General features: G+C 44.1%; 1 protein-coding gene across 1 annotated transcript in view; it reads right to left on the bottom strand.

Moving 5' to 3' along the window:
- Positions 1–1,730: 1,730 nt before the first annotated feature.
- The window catches only part of LOC147728556 (lecithin retinol acyltransferase-like), a 44,863-nt gene continuing 24,581 nt past the window's right edge, over positions 1,731–22,012 (bottom strand). The window contains exon 2 of the mRNA XM_086962333.1: positions 1,731–2,493. Coding sequence (XP_086818459.1) covers positions 2,341–2,493 — 153 coding nt within the window. The 3' untranslated portion in view covers positions 1,731–2,340. The remainder of the gene's footprint in view (positions 2,494–22,012) is intronic.

Genomic DNA, 22,012 nt, shown 5'->3' with positions numbered 1-22,012 from the left:
GTTTTTTCACATAGGGCTGAGCTCAAAGAACCATCACATAGTAAATCCAGCTAGAACTTCAGAATGGTAAAGCAAATGTAGACATCTTTGCTGGTATTCATTCTTCATATACAAACGTCTCTTGCATATCCATTGTGAATATCTTGGAAACCTGACGGGATTTTACAGTTCAGTGGTCCAGTGAGCCAAGCTAGTGTTAAAGCACAAAAATGGAAGAACAACATCTGGGTGTAATATTTAAGTTAGGCCCAACTGGTTCTCTGCATACTTTTACTGTGACATACTAGAGTGCTGTTCATCATAAACAGAAGAACAAGCACCAGTACAGTTAAGTCCTGGTTCGTTTTTTAGATTTTTGATTCTCATGAATGTAGCAGATCCCTTAAAATGTCCCAGTAAGACATATTGTTCAATCAACTTACTGAATTCACACCCGGTTGTAAACCACCTATTGGAAAAAGGGTTAAAGAATCATGTATTTTTACCTTAAACACACAGCACCAAGGTGTGTGGCGTGCACGGCTGCTGTTCTCGTCGCTATGGGCTGCACCTTTTGAATCCTGCGGTTTCCCTGGTTGTTTCACTAACTCACCTGGTTAGGATAAAGCTGTTCAGTGGAGTTCAGTGTGGTGGCACGAGGGCACGTGAGGGGTATCCTCTGCCTTCATTCGTGGATTAATATTTGACATTTTGAACCGGTCACCCTATAAGTCCAATGATCAATACATGCGGTATTGTCTTTCCCTCATCTGAGGACTGCTTCGAGCTCAAGCTCTTCATGTGAGAATGTAATTCAGTTCATGCTCCACCAATCTCAGTAAATACATATGAAGTGATTGAGAACCTACAACTTACAATTAAAGGGTCTCTTACGACCTTGCAAGCGGTTTACATTTTGTATTACAATTTTATTTGAACAGCAACATTTATCTCTAATGTTGTGGGTGCTTCTGCAAGAAGAGTGGATTGGCTGTCCACTGACCAGACACAGCGGTGGTACCTTTTTGCCCCACCCCCTTTCTACCCAACCAGAGGTCAATCTTGCTATCGTCTACCACTCGGGGTTAGTTGTTTAGCCATCAACTTTCTCACAAAGGCAATTCTTTGGAGGATCAACTTTTCTCTTTTGCCCATTCCAATACATAGACAATTTTTCGTCTAATAATCGGTTCACTTTCAGCTGCTCCTGACGAGTTTGCCTGATGTCTACCAGATAAAGTGTGCTGACTTCTTCGTCTGGAACAGGTATGCCCCATTTTGTTTTGTTGCCCGTTACTCTTAATTGCATGCATATGCAGCTCATCTATTTCAAATCAAGTACAAGCGAAACCCTTGTTCCAGAAATGAGCATGGCAAGAAGGACACTGCTAAAGAACACTATCAATGCTGCATTAAGGATTACTAGCAAATGGTGAAAACCTCCTATTGAGACCTAGGGCTGAACACATTGGTGTGCTTATGATTGTATCCAATCAAATCATCTGTGGACTACCCGGTAACAGGATGAGGGGGAAATGGCAGCCAAAAGAAGAGCATAATGTGCGTCCCAAAAAACCATGAAATATAGGGGCAGTCAATGCAATATACAAAGTTGTTTTTTAAGAATTTCTTGTAACACTCTTCATTGTACACAGTGCGACAATAAAGTGCAGAAAATGCAGCGTCAACATTATAGTTTTATGTTCAGCCAACAAACCTGAATGCTTGCAACCAAAGCTCTGGAACATCTCTAGATTTTAAGAAACAAGTCCTTTAATTGTTCTAAGAAGAAGTCAAAGTATGAATATAGCAACATCATAGCAAATTAAAAACATAGCAATTCCATGTTATTGCATCAGCAGTCGAGCTATGCAGGAGCTGTTGATTCACCATATTATTAGGCCTTTTTGAGTAGTCTAGGTAATGTTTGGAATACGTCCACTTGTATGCAGTCACCAGGCAATGGCAGGTTCTCCAGCCACATTAGAGCCTTTAACAAATTAACTGACCACAGTTTTAGCCTTAGTAATAACTAGAAATTGATTAGGACTCCCAAATGCAGGATGTATCTTCAACTTGCAAAAATGTGGTGGTTGCAGGACACAACAAAGCAGAACTCTTGCATGTAAGGTAAAGGAGCTTGTCCAGAAGTTGCAATTCACAAGGAATAGTTTGACGGCCATCCGACCATGTCTTACACAGTAAGATACTCATTCTACATTGTGTTCAAGGTGAGAATGTGACTGCAGTCATTAAAAATACAGGTCACATGATTTCCACAATGTTTAAAAGCCATTTTCATCAGCTTCATAGTTTATTTCATGTTTGGCATGAGTCTTATCAACTAGTTCTTCAGGTTGGTCAGCCAGCCATCCACAGAGAGAAAGGAATGAGGATGCTGGGGAGGGTGGTGGAAGGTCCTAGGCCCAGGCACATCATGGAGGCCAATCCCAGCAAAACTGAAGCAAGAACACTGCGCTGGTCCCGGATGATCATCTTCACCGTCTCACAAAACTGAAAGAGAAAGAACACAATTAGGGTAGCTCAGTGCAAGTTTCGCTAAACCGATATATCAGATGAAAAGTTACAGCACATCTCAATGTATAAGACAAGGAGGGACTCATTTCAATTTTCCTCTCTGACCCAGATGTAATTTCTCATGCAATTAATACCAATAGCACTAGATATGGTATGGTTTTTATTGGGTGCAGTATTGTAGCATCATTCGAATGGCTGGTGTAGCGGGAATACCAAATTTTCCCCCATTTCATGGTGCAAGAACCCAGAATGTGGCAGTTTTTACCTACAGAAATTCTGATGCGTTTTTCCGGGTAAAAATCATGTGGGGCGATTCCGCCATAAACCCCGACTTATGTAGATGCGCACATTCACAAGCGCAGACAGACTTCATTTACTGAGCATAGTATTGGGCTGATAAACAGGCTTTTTTGGGATAAAGTAATTGACATGATTTCTAAGACTATTCAGTACAAACGTGGACCTTCCCCCTGTTTTTGCTTCTAGGATATGTTGCAGAGATTCCTAGATACATTAGGAAGCTAACAGCTTTATTATTGCTCTTAGATACGTGGTGAGTGGCGTTGACATGGATGAGAGAACCAACGCCTCTGCTACAGTATGCTGGGGGATATCATTATTTGTAATGAGAAGGCGTAGACACATTGGGGCGGATTCACAGAACTAATCTGAGATAAAATCCTAAACTTACTACTTGTGGTATTCACAGAAGGCATTTAGTACTAGTAAAGTTAGTAGTCCTAACTTTACTAGTACTAAATGCCTTCTGTGAATACCACAAGTAGTAAGTTTAGGATTTTATCTCAGATTAGTTCTGTGAATCGGCCCCAAACTTACTACTTGTGGTATTCACAGAAGGCATTTAGTACTAGTAAAGTTAGGACTACTAACTTTACTACTACTAAATGCCTTTTGTGAATACTGAAAGTCGTAAAGTTAGGATTTTGTCTCAGTTTAGTAGTAGTAAAGTTAGGAGTCCTAACTTACTACTGGGTAATTGAATGGTAGAGAGAACCAATAGGTTGGTGAGTTAGTGCGTGACATAGTGCCAAGCCGGGTGGTTTTGATGAATGAACTGAGGTCGCTGCTAAGGCCATGCAAGACACCCCACACACTACCACAGGTGTGTCACCCTTTTAGGGTGTAGTAAGGGAAAATGTCCTAAGATGAAAGGAGGTCAGTCTGGTTGAATAATTTTGTGTCAAGATGTGTGTGGAAAGTGAAGTCAAGGGTGCTTGTAATGCAAAGGAAGAGAGAAAGGGGTATGATGCCTTCATGGGTTATCAAGACGAGAGTTAAATTATGGAGAGGATATGGTAGTTGCTGACATGGCAAGGAATGCTGTGAAGGTATTGAATGGGCAGTGGTGGAACTTGGAACACGTAGAAAATATAGCAGATGAGAATTTGAGCTCAGACTGATGTATCCTATGGGATAGAATATGAGGAAGTAAAGCAACACGGCAAGTTGGGTTTTAAAGATGGAAAGGCACCCCTAGGAAATTACATTAGTCCGAATGGAGTTTAGGGCACATATATTAATCTTTCATGCAACGCCGGGCAGCAATTAAACTTACTGAGCTGCGTTACATGAAAGGGAGCGGGGAGAAATGCTCAATGTTTAAAAAGATATGGAGCATTTCTGCACTCTCCTTGCGCTGGCGAACTGTGAGCCTTTAGCACCAATGCAAGCACCCTTGCACCATAGTACAAGGGTGCCTGCATTACAGGCAGGATTTGCTTTGTAAAGGAAAGTTAGCCTTCCAGCACAAAAACAATGCTTAGAGGTATTCTTCACCTTCCATGTGTGCTGCAAAATGCAGCAAATGTGAAAAGAGGAAATAACAAGGAGATATAAAGATATGTATCCTTGTTACCCCTCTCTGAAGAAGGAGTGGCATTCTGATGTATTCCCAGGTTTTGCTAGTTTTAGTAAATCTGGAAATAAGCCAAAATCCATGGGTGGATGCATGGAAATGACCATGCTCTATCCATGAAATCCCTTCCACCTTGAAATGTAATGTGCCGCAGCTGTGTTGCATTACATTTCTTGACAAAGCCACGTAAGGCGGCACAAGTCACTCCTTGTGTTGCTTAGCAAGTATTACTGAAGCTTTTGCGTTATATTAAATAGTTTTTCTGTAAAGTTGCACACCACCGTTTAATACCATGATGTTTCACAGTGGAAATAGTTTTCAGTTCCAGGTATTTGTATTATGTCTTCTCTGGTTTGGGACTTTTCTTGTGTCATTTTATTTTTACGTTTTCATATTTTGGGGGTCTATTTAGGGAACAGAGTTGGGGTACGTCTTGGGGTGTCTTTTGTAGAAACCTACAGCCAGTTTTATGTTCTGGAATGCTTAACGGTTTGAGCTGACAGTTGCTGGCAGCAGGAGAGAACAAAGCAGCTGCCCCTGCTGTGGCAAAATAAACTGCTTCCATTCCTACCTGCCTCTGGACTTTAGAACTGGCATTGTTCAACTACCAGAAATGAGCGACTCGTCCCAAATGTGATAATTCTTTCATTGCAAGTCTTAGTTATAAAGAAAGAAAAGGCACTGCATTTTTAAGTCACCACAATACAATACAGGGTGAATGACTGTAAATGTAATGTTTTTACAAAAATAGTTAACATGGCAATTTTAATAGGTTAGCGTCAATTGCAAGACCCATAGTGCACTGAATTCTGTTAATATACAGAATAACTAAGTGTGTTTAGAAGCTCGGGAAAATATACTTTTTTAAACTGTTGCAAAGATGGTAGTGGAACGAGGATACATTCCTCCAAACAAACCCTCGACTGACTGCCCCCTCAGGGGTTCTTTTGTTGCAGGAGAGAAGATGGATGGAAGATATTTAAAGTTCTAAAGAAGAAACTAGGAATTACAATTTGAATGTGTGTTCAAACATCTTCCTCTAACAAAGTGTCTAGACAAAAGCACTGAGGAGGCAGAAAGAAAGCATGAATAAAATAAAGTTCCATCAGTCAAGAAAAGGAAAATACGGACAGAGACATTGACCCCCATCTGAGAATGCAGATAAGAAGAGTTAATCTTTAATAGGCACTATACAAACGTTACTACTAATAAAAAGTCCTAATATTAACAAATGGAATGAGGACCTTGATATTAATCACAAAATAAATATTTCTAATAATTTAAACAAGCTAAACAAACAAGTTCGAGCAAACACTAGGTGTAATTCAAATATGAGATCTAAAAGTATACGAAAAGTGCAACAAACGGCAGTAAAATAGCAATGCAAAATTAATAATATCTTGAAGCGAACTTTCAAACAAATAGTATCTTAGGGTAAGGTGCAATGAAGTTAATGAGATCTAGGCTTATATTTCAAGAAAATAACCCCTAAACCATTCATACATTTACAGCCCACTCCATCCAATTCAGGTGCTTCTCTTGTTATAGTCCATATAGGTACCCCAATATAGGCTCAGGTATATCGTAACCTTTCACCTATATTCTCCACTACATTACACACATAACGGTTCCTGGGGCTGACCTTTTACCTAGATACGACACTGCACACTGAAAGCTGGATTTTCCCTGGTAAAAGCCTCATACATTATACATGAGGATTCTTGGAAACACAGCAGGAGTACCATCTCCTGTAGAATAACTATGTATAAAGTTCATTCCCGACATCATCATAAGACCGACAAGGGGCACAGCAAGGTAGAACCCCCCGGGGGACCTTTGGATATAAAAAAAAAATCACATCTTGCTGAGACAAGTCGAGAAGGTCAGGATTTCCCAGCCGACACACAGTGATGCGAGACGCTGAGGTTCCTGCATGCAGATACTTCAGCTCACAGTGGTCTAATATCCCTTGCAGGGTATCCAACTCGAGACCAAGACGGGGTCCCACAGTCTCTCACTTCAGGTAATGGTGTTGACTTTATCCTGTAGGGATTCTTGGATTAACACCTACATACATTCCAAGTACACTTAGGTACATCTAGTTAGGTTAGCATCGTAGGAGTACGCATTTCTATTGTCATGCATTTTATGTACTTGCCTGTATTCATGGTTATAGCAAAATGAAAGAAATCTACCATATCTTTTACTGTCTAATGGTTGTTTCAGCGCACTTATTTGTCACTAGAATAACGACTGTTCAATAAAAACTTATTGAAAAACATCCATACCATTTATTCTGTGTATCTCTCTGAGACTACGTGAGCATGAGTGACGGAGCGAAAAGTGGTACACTGTTTCCACGGTCCTGAGGGATCAGGGTTGTCATTTTTGATAGTTGCCAAGAACTATTCTCTCCTTGGTAAGAGGAGTTTCTTTGTGTCACTTTGAGCTAGCTGGTACACAGGCCAACATACCCGGTGGGGGGGCTAGAATCAGAACTAACACCAATCCTACAGTGTATGTTGTCTAAACGTGCAGATCCTATATAGGTTTTATAGGAACTACATGACCATCTGATGCTGGTTAACAGCATGAGAGCATAAGAGCAGTGCCAGGATTGGTATGGGGAGTTGGCTGGGGGCCGCGCTGGATGAGAGAAAAACACCGGGACTGGAGCGAGGACATGAAGCAAGGAAAGTTAACATTACTTTACTTTTTAAATTAATTGATTGTGCACTAAATGACTGACCTGCATTTCAATAACATTTTAAGGTTAATCATTTTAACTTGAAAGGATAATGTAATGCATGACAGCAGGTTAGTTAAGGTAATTGCATGCACCCACTCCGAATTTTAGGGAAAGCAATTCCACTCTGAGCCACTGACATTTTTAATTTACTTAATGAGAATGACTTTTACCTCCGAGTAGTAAATAGTAAAGCAACTATTATTACTTCTTTAATACTGAATTGGTTCAAAGCAAATATGAGGGTTTAGGTACATATAACATTTTGGGTTAAATATTGAGGCAGAAATTACACCATTTAGCTATAGTCAGATTAATTTGGCCTGTAATCTACATTTGTTACATGATATTAAATTGATGCTGAGGAGCTTAGTAAATAGGTGGAGGCGATAAATGTGCAGGATTGTTACATAGTAGCTCCAGAAACTGAGGCCAACTGGAGTCATCTAGCAGATAAGAAAAGTACAAGAACAGGATGGGCAAGACATCTTGGAGTAACACAATGGACTAGTGCACAGCTGAGACAGCAACTGACAGGCCCGCTCAGCCACAGTGGCCAGCCAAGCCAGGAAATGATGCCAGGGAACTGACACACTTTAATATTGGAGGTGATAGCAGCTTCTACAACAACACTTGCAAACAAGATTGACACTATCTTACAGACATAAATCACCTCAGGGCACAGAGGGCAAAAAAGAAACTAATACACTGGCTGACCATCTTCAAAGGGGCGTCTTGAAACGTCAAAACAAGATCAAAATGTGGTCGCCCCGGCCACAGCTTAGTCAAGTGAGTAAGCTGCAGAGGTCCGGCCCAAGTGGAACAAACTAGGTTTTCGTGGGTTTCCAGGAATGTCGGACAGCCTATTGACAGAGCTTGTTCTTGAGGGCCAGATAACGTGAGCTCTGAACCCAAAGGGCCTATCAATATTTTTTTTCTGTGAAACGAGCACACTGGGCGCTGGCACAGTGGCAACCACCAGGAGAATCACAAAAAAACTATAAATGCATACTTTCTAAATGACGGAGATTCCATTCTTCAGTATGTCTGTAGGTCTGGTGCCCCACAGTACAAAGCAGACTGTCCAAACTTTGCAGCATTATACACAGCAGGTCCAGTGGCATTGTAAGGGAAGCAGACAAACTGTGGGCACTAGGGTTATGTATGAAGGGAAGACTCCCATTTTCACAGAAAAAAACTGCTGGTTGGGACTGACTGGAAATGTGAGACGGGATGCTGCTCTCATGGGCGCTCTCCAAACAACACAGGAATGTCTGGTTCCACAACGGGAGCACTGGGGTCCCCAGGAAATGCAAGCAGGTTAAGAATCTCAGAACATCTACTGAGGTCAGGCAGAGTACTGGTGCTGAAGATGGCACATTAACACAAAGGAAAGCAAGGAAGCGGGGAGCAAGAAAATGGGGAACATACTGGGATGGCAATGAAAAACATAGCATTGGAAGGAAAAGATTGTAATTCGTGACGCTCTGTGAAAGGCAAGTCTGCTTAGATGGCTCAGTCAAATATTACGCAGAAGTTTACGACTGTTTTGCTATCTGCATATAACTTTGCGATAAACCGAGGAGGTTGAGTGGGAGAGAAATTGTCAGAAGGGACACGCCCTCTTTCACTTAACCCATGGAGTGAGGACGATCTGAGATGCTTGAAACAGAAGGGGGAATAGAGATTTTTTGGTGTATTTTGGAGGGCTCACATCACGGGCAGTAGGGGACTTGGGTGGAAAGTTTCGGACTGAATCGGTAGGGATAAAGTATAGCAAGGGACCACCCATCCCACACACTGGCACAGAGTGTCCCAGAATAACAAGGTGCAGTAGCTTTGTTCTTAGCAAGGTAAATTAACAGGAAGGCGGGTTACATATGAAGGAAGGTAGAAAAACCGGTTGATTACATTTTGTGTTTAAGCTGATCACACAACTGTCTTAGGAGGGGGACCTTGTTTGGGGATTTACCGGCTTAGGCAGACACATTCAGGTTGATATGAGGCGATCAACCGACACAATAAGTTGACAGGCAAAGAGGCACAGAGTTGTGGGATGGTGGACACTAGTGGCACACCCATAAGTGAAGGATGACCACATACAGACAATGATAGTATTTTATTTCTTTCACGAAACGTAAGAACTTAATACATATTCAAAGAGATACGGAGTACTTTCATGTTTGAAAAGCTGCTGGAGGTAGCCTTGTTGCAAGAAACACACCTCACAGCAGGGGAGGCTCAGGCTGATAAATTCCATTAAAGATGACAAGTGAGGGCTTATTACTCGGTTTACTCAACATACCCTAGGGGAATAATGATATGGGTGGCGCTGGATATGTACCGTTTTGGAAGCAGGAAATGACTAAGAAGGAAGAATGGTACGTGCTGCTTCAGGGGCTGTTAACTGGAAGGAAAGTGTGTATAGTTAATGTGTATACTCCTAATGGACAGAAAAAATATTATTTTCAGGAGTTGTTCAAAGTGGCATTTGTTTTTCCTAATGCTTTCAGGTTGTTTCCAGTTAACCTAACCTGTGTTTGCCGTAAGGAGGGACAGACAACCCTTTAAATCTAATGGTAGGCTGGGCATGATTACACTACTGAAGTCGATAATGGAAGACATAGGGGTGGTGTGGGCCCGGGGGGAATGGATAGCCATACGGAGGGAGGAAACGACAGGGCTCCGAAAAGAACCTATGGCGAAACAGTGGAAACGCATGCTCAATTACCTACAACTGCCAGGGGGTGGGGGGAGGGGTTATCTCTGAAGGCCCACCCGAGAAAGGGGAACTAGGCTGGTGATGGAACTGCTGAGTTACATTCAATGTTGTGAAAAGAGAGAATGGTGTGAAAGTGCAGGACACCACACTTGTAGTGTCGATATATGCGGAATGACACCTTTTTGTATCCATGGAACATGATAGTTGCTAGTGCCACTTTCTTTGCAGGCATTGTCCAGCTTTAGAGAAATATCAGGCTGCACGCGAATCAGGCAAAGTTCAGACTACTTCCTTTGAGGGGGATTAGACAGGAAAGCAGGGGATTTCCTCAAATGGGAACCAGATGCCTGTAGATATTTCGGCACTCAAGTGGCACACACACAACATAATAATAGTATAGGTGCAACATGGGTTGAATTTTAATAGGGTTGAAGAGATCAATGGCTTTTTGGAACACTCGGACAGTGTCCGTCATGTGAACAGTATTGATAGCCAAAATAGTCCTTTTGCTATGCTGTTTATATTCTCTGCCGAGAGCGACGCGTCTGCTGCCAACACACTTGTTTAAAGAACTGGATCATTTACTGATGGAATTGGTATTTGCCGGAAAGATGAGCAGGGTGAGCTGGGCTTCAGGAAGCTCCTTTGGGAGGAGAGACAAGGGTTCCCTTGGCAACTAGAGCAAGCAGTTCACAGGTCAGATGACCAGCCTAATTGGGAGAAGAAGCTTCTTGGACAAACAAACCTACAGGAATTTCTGAGAATGGAGACTAGTATACCTCAAAAATACCAGTACATAATTCAACAGATAAGCAGTATAAGAGTTTGCATGGGAAAAGTTACTCCCATTGGCCCATTTGGGCATGGTCTCTCTCCATCTATGGTACCTGCAGCCATTCAAGAGGGTAAAACACGAAATATTAACAGTGAAGGGAGAGAATGCCTAACAGCAGGAGATTTGTATCCTGATGGGAGATTGATGACATTGAATGATGCCAAAAAACCATTTGAAATACTGCAGGGACAGTTTTTAGAAGATGCAATACTGGTAAACATAACCAGAGAGCGCTTGAAGAGTGATAACTGAAACCATGATGGCGTTATTTAGCTTTGCCTTGGGGTGAAGACTCGTCACTAAAATATAAGTAGCATTAAGAAAGAACTGGGGGTGAGGGATCCTCAAAGGACAATGGGTCGAAGACAACCCTGCCCAGATCATATAACTGCCAAAAAATGGCAGAGGGCATGTCTTCAGGTGAAGGTAGTATCCAGAAATGCCAGGTTCAAGCTGGTCTAATTTATTTAAAACAGATCTGTCTGAGGTTAAATGTCAAAGAATTTATCTGGAACCTGTCGGTACTGCTGGTTTCCTGTACACAAATGTGATCCTGCCCCATCTATACAACATTTTTGGTTATAAGTTCTGTCCATACCGCACCCAACAACTTGGGTATCCTGCTAAAAATGCTAAATGGAAGTCACTAGGAATTAGCTCCAGGTCAAAGACGTGAATTACCATGTATGCTTGCCATGCTAAGAAACGTTATGGCCAAAAGGCTTATAGCTATTTATTGGGCTAAACTTAGGGACCTGACAAGCAGGGGGGAGGGATTTGACACTACCGGAGGAGGGCCACAAGAAGAAAAGTAATACTCGTGGAGGCCCGTTTCTGGTGATTTCAGTTGGGCGTATTATTTCCAATGTATTTTTTTTTAGAAAGGACTATATTTGCACTGGGATTTTTATATACACTTGCTGTTTTCAGCTGGGGTTCTGTTGAGGACACAGTATCACTGAATGAGTTGGGGAGTACATGATTTTGACAGAAACTCATTCTGAAAGCCAGTTTTTCAATAGGATTTCAGATAAGATCATTTAATGTTAATTGAATTTCATTTGGCAGTTGTTGTTGGATTCTGAATTCGGATTTCTTCTACAGTGAATTGATTTGCACTAGAGTGTTCTTGATAACAAAGGATTTAGATTACATTCAGTTCTGGGCCTCGGGTTTTTATTGTTGTCAGTTCTGGGAGACATGATGATAAAGAATTGCCCTTGTGCTTAAGGGAAGCTAAATTCCTTCGTTTTTTTATTTGGAAAACATTATTCATATTTGCTTCTGTTTTAGAGCAGTGGGTTGAGACCATCAAATACATACACAAACGAAAACTTAAACTCGTATATAGGTATATTATGATTGGGCTAGCTACGTAAAACATGGAACGGCATTGATGAAACGCCTACCTTTTTCAACATCTTCATGTCCGCCATTCATGTTTTCCTTTCTCCATTTGCCTCACCAAGAGATAACCCTGACTGAGTGGGTATCACTTGATAGAGGTAAATGAAAAACATAATTACTGTATTCTGGATATGATTTTCTGTTTGCTCTTCCCAATCACTACTTCATGTTTATAAAAAATTAGATCTGCACTCATGTTATTCCAATGTATAGCTCTTTCCGCCTGATTCATGAAAAACGGGATTAGCGATTCTGTAATAGCGAAAAATTGCGAATCGCTATTGCGAAATCGTAAATCTGAATTCATGAAGATTAGCGATAAAAAATGCGATTCGCACGCGGGCGCAAATTCCGTTAGCGATTACCGATAATCGCAGAAAAATCGCTATTTCCGGCTACCCGCGCCGGGATTGCGAACTCGCAAATAGCGATATCGCTATTTGCGATATCGCTATTTGCGAGATCGCAAAATCGCGAGATCGGGAAAACGGGAAGTCACATTTCGAGCACAGTGATGACATCACAACCAGGAAGCAGCCAGTTCCCACCCCCATTCACCACAGTGAGGCAGACCTCGAGGGAGCAAGTGGGAGAGCTGCTGCTATTCTGGTGATTTGTACTCTGCTACTACATTTCTGCCATGTCAGAGGAACCTGTTCCTGGCCCCAGCAACACCACAGGGCGGAAGAGGAAGCTAAAATTTTCTGAGCAGGAGCTCGAACATTTGATTGAAGGGGTGGTGGCCAACCACGACAAACTCTTTGGTAAAGACTCCAGGAGGGTCCCGGAGCAAGAAAAACGGAGGATCTGGCAGGGGATTGCCTCCACTGTCAACTCCGTGGGTGTGGCCGATAGGTCACTAGAGGAACTGAAAAAGCGATGGTACGACCTCCGAGGTCGTGCTAAAGAGAAGGTGGCGGAGCGCCTTGGAGAGTCGTCGGGCACTGGAGGTGGCGGACCTACAGTCCCTCCCAACACACTCATGGAGGACCAGGTGGAGGACACCCTTGAGAGGGAGGCGTGCATTGGCTTCACACGTCTCGACTCATCCCGCACCACCCAAGACACCCAAGGTAAGTGGCATGCGACTGCGACCCTGTCCCCTATGAATGTCCATGACCAAATAGGCTCCCCTAATGTCCCATAGTCATGCCATTGTTGCACATCTGGGAATGCCCTGAAGCATTGTGGGAGATGTAGTGTGGCCACAATGTAGTAGTACCACAATGCAGCCAGACAGGTTCCAAAGTACGCAAAGCCTCAGCCATTCAGGGAATGTCACCCAGCATGCATGTAGCAACTGCACGTCTGCCAGATACATGCAACTAATGATCGTCCACTTACCCTCACAGGTGGCGCTGAAAGCAGCGACAGTGAAAGGCTGCAAATTGATGAGGAGGCCCAGGAGGAGGAGGTGCCACCAACAACACAGGCACCAGCCCCTGCCGCTGCAACAACACCAGCTGCCAGGTCCACCAGCAGTGTTCCCCCTGCGTCTGGTGCACCACCTACAGCCGCAGCCAGGCCAGCGACTATTGTGCCCCCTGCAACTGGCGCACCACCTACAGCCGCAGCCAGGCCAGCGACTATTGTGCCCCCTGCAACTGGCGCACCACCTAGAGCCGCAGCCAGGCCAGCGACTATTGACCCCCCTGCAACTGGCGCACCACCTAGAGCCGCAGCCAGGCCAGCGACTATTGACCCCCCTGCAACTGGCGCACCACCTAGAGCCGCAGCCAGGCCAGCGACTATTGACCCCCCTGCAACTGGCGTACCACCTAGAGCCGCAGCCAGGCCAGCGACTATTGACCCCCCTGCATCTGGCGCACCAGCAACGCCTGCTGTGACACCACCAGCAGCTGTTGCTACAACATCTGGGCCCGCAACAGTTGTGACACAGCGGCCAGCCACAGTGTCAGGCCAGCAGAGCAGGCATGGCAGGTCTCGCCAGCACACCACTGCAGCAAGCAGGAGGGGCAATGGACAGGGGCTGGCGCGTATGAGCGTCGAAAGACGCATGTTGAGAATCCATCAGCGCCAGGCACGGCAGCAAGGTGCCATTCAGCTCCAGCTCCACAAGATTGGGCGCAATGTGGCCGGAGTCGCTGACCGCATGACGGCGGCCATGGCAGGTATGGGGGACCGCATGGACAACATGACTGCAGCCATGGCAGGTGTGGGGGAGGGAATGGCCCGCATGACTGCAGCCATGGAGGCCAACACTGCTGTGATGACTACACAGCGCAGTGCAGCACGCCGGCGCCACCATCAGCTCATGAGCCGGCTGGCCTCCTACAGCAGGTCCAATTATGTTGCTGCCAATGCAACTTCACAGTTGTCGCGGCGGTCACTAGCACAGCAGCACCAACTTGTCCAGTGCTGTGAGGACATGACCAGGGTCCTGGAGCACCTGACCACGGCGGTTACGGCACTACACCCTCCTGCTATACCTGCCACTGTTGGGGGTGATGATGTTAGTGAGGGGGCATCCAGCATCAGCAGCCACTCTGCCTCACAAATCCCGCCACTCAGCCGCAGCACCAGGCCCACGCCAGGTCCAGAAGCCCCGGAAGACGATGCGCCTCAGAGGCGCTTGGGCGGAACGCGCAGGAGGCGCACTTGAGTACATTAGACAATAACAGGCACAGGCTGACTTTAAGCCTGCCCTGTCCTTTGACACTGCAGTATGCAGTAATACTGTTAGTGGAAGATAGTTGAACTGGTACCTTTTTTGTGAATTGAACAAATACATTTATTTTGCTACACACATTAGCGTTGTGTCATTATTACATTTTGCATGCATTAGTGATTTGTGGGGTGAGGGAAGAGGGTGCACTAGAAACTGTTCACTGTGATGTGGTTGCGACGTCTGTGGCCTTCAGCTGGGTTCTCCCCGCGTGCATGGCGCGCATGTGCAGGTGGCCGGTTGTCCCCTTCAGATTCACTGCCAGAGATGTCGACAGGTATCCGGCGCTTGGTTGCTATGTTATGTAGTATTGCGCAGACAGCCACAATGCGGCAGCACACTGCAGGACTGTTATACATGGCCCCACCTGTCTTGTGCAGTATGCGGAACCTGCTCTTGAGCAGGCCAAATGTCCTTTCTATGCAATTCCTTGTCCGTATGTGTGCAATATTGTAGCGCCGTTGCTGGGGTGTAGCAGGGTTGAGGTATGGGGTCAGGAGGTATTCACGGAGGGCGTAGCCACTGTCACCTGAATGAGAGGAGCAGATGGTGATTGCCTGTGCTGCGCTGTTACTTCTTAGCAATGTGACATTGTCGACAAAGTGTACTTACCAAGTAGGTGTCCTTTCCCAAGCTCTCCCCTGACCAGTCGTGTGTGGAGGCCGTTGTGCCGGAATATTAAGGAGTCATGGCTACTCCCTGGGTACTGTGCGACAATGTCAGTGATGTATGTCTTAGCATTGCAGACCATCTGGATGTGGAGGGACTTTCTATTGCGGAACATATACTCCGTGGCAGCTGGTGGGCAGATGGCGACGTGGGTACAGTCTATGCATCCGAGTACATGTGGAAAATGGGCTACATTGTAGAATTGTAGCTTGGTCATGTCCAATTCCTGTTGGCTGGCGGGGAATTTGATGTGACGGTGTAGCTGGGTGAGCATGGCGTCAACAAAAGTGTGGAGGCAGCGTGACATGGTGGGCTGGGATATCCCCCCAGCAGCCGCTACTATCCCCTGGAAACTCCCGGAGGCCAGGAGGTGCAGGCTACACAATACCTGCACATGTGTAGGCACCGCATTGGTACGGCTTGTTGGGTGCTGCATCAGGGGGTCAAGGTCCTGTATTAGCTGCATTATCATTTCCCCATTCAGCCTGTATTTTGCATATATCTGCTCTCTGGTTTGGCCCAGCAAGGTGACCCGCTGGCGGAAAATCCTGTCCTGGATCCTGAGTCTCCTCCGTGCTAATCGCTGTAGCCTTCGACGCCTCACCACCATGTACATTCCTGCCATTGTGGAACTCCTTATGCTGCTGCTGCTGATTGTCCTTATGTGTGATTGGTCAGGCCTGAACCTGTTGGTGATTGGCCAACGTTTTTTTAAATGTATTTTTTGCATGGCTTTTATGGTTGCCACCTGCTTTGAGTTGTCCTTAATTTGCGCGGCGCAAACTGCGATTTTTGGGTTTTTCGCTATTTGCGATTTTTCATGAATACCGATTGTATAGCGAATTCGCTATTTATTTTGCAGAATCCGTGGTTTGTCGCATTTTCCGAATCGCTAATGCTCTCCTACCGGGATTCTGCGAATATAATAGCGAATTCGCTATTATGTGTTTGCGAGTTCGCAATTTTGATGTTGAATGCCGATTACGGAAATTGCGCCCGCAATTGCATTTTCGCAGCGATTGCGGGCGCAATTTTACTTCATGAATCAGGCTGCTAGTGTTTTGCGTTTGAGAATCGATTCAGCGTAAAAAATTGGACAGCCCATATACACCACCTTTATTCCATATTAAGTCAAGAAACTTCAAAATCAAAAAATCTTTGCAGAATGTATTGACTTTTGTAGAAGCTGAAATATTCCTACATATTTGCTTTTACATAGATTTATTTGTAATTACCATGCAAGTTGTGCGATTGTTTTCATATTGAAGTTATGGCTTAAAAAAACTGTTAATAAAATCATTAATATCGACGTTTGCTTTGAATATTTTGTTTTGATTAGTTTTACATGAGAAGGTTTGTGGTTTTTCCATTGTTTGTTGCAGATCTGATGTCTATCACTGTGTAGTGGCATGCTGCATTGCTAATTTGGGATTATAATGTAAATACTTACATGGTACAAAGTAACAATGGAACACTTTTGTACTAGAAAAAGACTGTCAGTTTCCTCGTTTAAAAGCCGATGTGTTTGCACTTGGTGTTGCTCAGCAACACCTCTGGGATGACAAGTAGCTTTTTGTACATAGTATGAATAGTCGCCCAAATGTCCTGGCTGTGAATCAACGTAGACCAATACTAGGGATCCAGAACTTTACGATTCATATATTTCCACAGTTTCTCTCCTAAAAAAGTAGGGCAGTTGTTGCGGGGGAAGCACATTGTGCATAAATGAGTTTAGAAATGCACTGGCAACACTGGGCACGTTGGGCAAATAAGAACCTTCGCTTGCAGATTCATAATGCACTCACTGAATATGGTGTGGCCTCCCAGTCATCCTGCACAGTGAGGCTTTTCTGGTATCCAGCTGTTAAAAACAAATATCCTCTGTCCAGCTATTGTCTCCTAGCTTTCACGCTTTGTATTTCCTCATTGTAAGTCTTTGTACGTTTTGGAAATGTGTCGGTATTCTAAACACACTTCTAAAATACGATCCGCCCGCTCTGAGAGTCCGGTCATGTTAACATCAAAAGCTGTAAAAGATCGCGTAATCTAAGGAGACAGTAAAACTACTTCACCTTGGTAATAGAAAAATAAAGTTTGCTGATTTAATTAAAATATCATCATGGTTTGGTTTGGTTGAAAGCTTTTATTCGATATGCAAGATATCTTGAAAGCATACATACATATAAAAACAGCATTTCAAAACAGTAAGTAGGTGTGTCAACATTAAGGTACTAAGACAATAAAATAGGATATGACCCTAGATAAATTAGCTAAAAAGTGAATTAAATTGAAATTGACAGTCTCTTGCAACGAATCAACCATGAGCGTTTTAAAAATTTGGAAACACCACAAACAATTGGAGGGGAGGTCTCAGACAATAAAATACGTAGTGCAACCAAATGCCTACGTGTTCCAGGCGTCTAAAAAGCTGTTTAAGCCAATATCTCCTAGGATTAATATAGTCTGGGCACTCAAAGAAAATGAGTGCTACCGTTTCTGGCCTAGATGGACAAAGGGCACAGAAGGGCGATAGATGAACACCGGATTTCCATTTTGACACATAGGCCCCGATCGGGAGGGTGCCTACCCTGAGCTTAAAATACAGAGCCCTATCAACTGGCAAGGTGATTAAGTCCAGGTAGGGTTCGTAGGCTACCACGTCCTTTATTTCCAAAAATGCTGCAGTCGAGTTGCAATGGTTTGGGTTCCCGATAAGTTTGCCAGAGACCCAGTCCCAATAAAGTTTTTTGAGCTCAGCCTTTGGTGGAGCAGATTTTGTAGTCCAACAGTCCCCCAGGCCCAGCTCCCCCAAGAGATTTTTGGTGTCCCTCAGCCACTTAATTTTGGACCAGCCTCCCATGCTCATTACCTCTGCCAAGCCGTCGGCATAAGATTTTAACTCCGGGACCCTCCATATGCGGGACTAAAGGAGCAGTGGTCGAAGGCGAGCCTGGTCTTTAACGCTCTTGCAACCCACGTCCAAGAGCACCAGGACTGTCGGGTGCTCGGGGGGAGGGCTAGGAGGTCCTTCAGAAACTTGTTCTCAGCCCTGGATAGGGACTCCAGATTGCAGTGGCCCCACAGCTCTGCCCCATACAATGCTGATGTTACGCCTCTGGCCTTGTAAATCTCGATTGCAGGTCTCACAAAATGTTTGGGTGAAGCTCGAAATTCCCTAAGCAGAGCACCCCCTACCTTTTTGTGATTCAGGACCATCTTGTCAATGTGGGAGGACCAATTCATATTGTCAGTTATACGTAGCCCCAGGTAGTCAAATTAGGAAACTTTTTTCAAGGGGACGGTATTCAAGACAGGCGGGCGACCTAGTTTCCTTGGAGGGTGCAAAATCAGATATTTAGTTTTGTCCACATGGATTACCAGTCCTCTGGATAGACAAAAGTCCTGGAAGCGGGTCAATAGTTTCTGTAGCCCGTGTTTTGTTTTTTTAAATAACCAGAGTATCATCTGCAAACAGCAGAGTAGGGATCCGTACTCCCCCCAGGCAGGGTGCGTCAGCTGGTTCTTGCTGGAGATGCTCAACCACACCGTTGACGTACAGCGAGAAAAGTGTGGGAGCTAACACGCAACCCTGTCTGACACCCCTACAGACCGGAATCCTTTCCGTTGTTTCCCCATTTTTACCCCAACGGACCTGGGCATAGTTGCTGGTGTGAAGTTTAATGAGTAGGGACAAAATGTAGGGGGGGAGCCCCAGGCCCTGTAGTACCCTCCATAGTTCCTCCCTAGGGGCCAGGTCAAAAGGTACAAAGTAACAAAGGAACACTTTTGTACTAGAAAAAGACTGTCAGTTTTCTCGTTTAAAAGCCGATGTGTTTGCACTTGGTGTTGCTCAGCAACACCTCTGGGATGACAAGTAGCTTTTTGTACATAGTATGAATAGTCGCCCAAATGTCCCGGCTGTGAATCAACGTAGAGCAATACTAGGGATCCAGAACTCTACGATTCATATATTTCCACAGTTTTTCTCCTAAAAAACAAATATCCTCTGTCCAGCTATTGTCTCCTAGCTTTCACGATTTGTATTTCCTCATTGTAAGTCTTTGTACGTTTTGGAAATGTGTCGGTATTCTAAACACACTTCTAAAATACGATCCGCCCGCTCTGAGAGTCCGGTCATGTTAACATCAAAAGCTGTAAAAGATCGCGTAATCTAAGGAGACAGTAAAACTACTTCACCTTGGTAATAGAAAAATAAAGTTTGCTGATTTAATTAAAATATCATCATGGTGGCCAGAATTAACTTGCAGACGTCATTGGATGCATAGATGCTACACATATACAACTGATATATATATATATATATATATATATATATATCCACAAACAGTTGCCTGTCAAGAAGAAGTGAGCCTCACCAGAAGATATAAATTCTGCCACCTTTATTCATGGAGGACACAGTGTCGGTAAAACCACAACCTGCAGCATCATACAGTCTTGCCTGACGCGTTTCGTGCATGTTAGCACTTCCTCAAAGGCGCTAGACTGAGCAGGAAAAGGCACAATCATGTGTTCGGTACTGCTTTTAAGCAATGAAGTCCCGCCCTGTTGGCTTCGGCCACTGCAATGGCCTCATGGTACTTGTGGTACCGTTCTTACTCCAGTGAGCTGTCATGACAAGTCCCCATAAGCAAATAACACCCCAGTGGGTTGTGCAGCTGAAGTTTACATCGACGCTGTTAAACTCATTCCACCAAAAACAGCATCTTCTCCCTTCAGCACAGCCGAATTAACGTCCATGCAGGAGGGCTGTGAACAGCCCTGGGGCTTCACTTCGCGGCTCAGGCATGCCGCAACAAATCCACAAACAGTTGCCTGTCAAGAAGAAGTGTGCCTCACCAGAAGATATAAATTCTGCCCTTAGGGGATATTTGGAAGCATCTTTATTTTTTGTTAATGGCGAATGCATTTCGGCCTTTCCGGCCCTCATCAGCGCCATGAGTCCAGGGTGCTTCACTCAAACACCAATTGTATCCTGCCAAACACCAGAAGTGAGCGTCTGCATCGCCCCTCAAATGTAGGCTCACCAAGCTCAGTCCACAAGCGTGTAGTGGACTGCATATCCCAGGGTGCATCTCCCTCCCAGGAAAGTCATGCCGGGTGCTGGTATGTTCTTTGCGGATTGCAGGGCTTTATGTTTGTGCCTGTGTGGAATGATGAGAGCTTCCTCGGGTCCCCAGAACCGCTCCAACCGCCGACCTCAGGATGCTGTAGAGTGGGGGCAGGTATGGCAATGCAACTCGCCCGGCTGCAAGTTGTGGTTTTACCGACGCTGTGTCCTCCATGAATAAAGGTGGCAGAATTTATATCTTCTGGTGAGGCTCACTTCTTCTTGACATGCAACTGTTTGTGGATATATATATATATATATATATATAATATATTTTTGAAATCTCCCGCCCTTCTTTCAGCGCTCCCAGCCGGGCTTGTCACGGAAAAAACGGGAAACTGACTCCGTAGTAGTTTGTGACTCAGCAGGTCTTTATTTCAATTGCCACCACCGTCAGAAGCGTTTCGGGTAACGGGTACCCTTGTTCACTCACAGAAACGCTGTTCGCTAACATTTTTATAAGTATGCTGTGTGTTGTTTTTTGTGAGAATGGCGTATCTCTCCCCAGTCACAGGATGGTGATAGACATTGGAGAAATACTATGCACGTTTAACCCGGCTAGTCTTTCAAGTCAATACGACCTAGGTTTCATGTAAAGTTAATCATTGTGTTAATACATTATTATTTCTAAAAACACTGTGTGATTCGACATGTAAAGTGCATTATACAGTGCTAAAAAATGCCAGATTCACAAATACCATTTACCCCGAACAAAGTTCATTGATATTCGGGTCATGCTAAAAACATTCCAGAAAACACGAGAATTTGTTTAAAAGAATATTCTTAAAAATCAGCAATGATGTATAAATATATAATACAAAAATATAAACATAAATATAAATCTAGATTGACTGGTAATGGTATAAAAATTAAAATCTGTAAAGGCATTTTTACGATTGTGCACAACATGACATAAATATCGGATTAAATTCCATGATATTCAATTTGAGAACATATTACTGTGCCTCTATATTCTACAACTGTGTCAGGAGGGGGAAGCTGTATATCCCTAAAGTTCGAGGGTCGCATGTATTGATATTCAATAAGATCATCAATGCAGTGCCCTAGTTGGTTCTGATAATAGGTGCATATAAGATAAATATGTGCTCTGTGCCGTTAAAAGATATACACATCAAAAATGCGACTGTGTATATTATGCTACAGTAGGTTAAAAAAAAAAAAGATTTCAAAGAGTACGGGAAATATCACACAAACAGTAACATATGACATGAATGATCAGGCTGTAAATTCAATATCCCCTGCGAGGTTAGCTTAACATGTGCGTGGATCCGGTGTCTCGGAGAGGTATCTATAGGAAATTGTGCAAGTCTTCAGTATTGTTAAGTCCTTTCGGATGCTTGCTGTCCAGCTCTAGAATGAATCTAGACTCTAATCTCCTCAGTTCCTTTTCCTTGTCACCCCCTCT

The sequence above is a fragment of the Lissotriton vulgaris genome, chromosome 3_1 (genome assembly GCF_964263255.1).
Source record: "Lissotriton vulgaris chromosome 3_1, aLisVul1.2, whole genome shotgun sequence".
Lineage (NCBI taxonomy): Eukaryota > Metazoa > Chordata > Amphibia > Caudata > Salamandridae > Lissotriton > Lissotriton vulgaris.
Note: the sequence above shows the minus strand (reverse complement) of the source record. Positions and strands in the feature narration are given on the sequence as shown.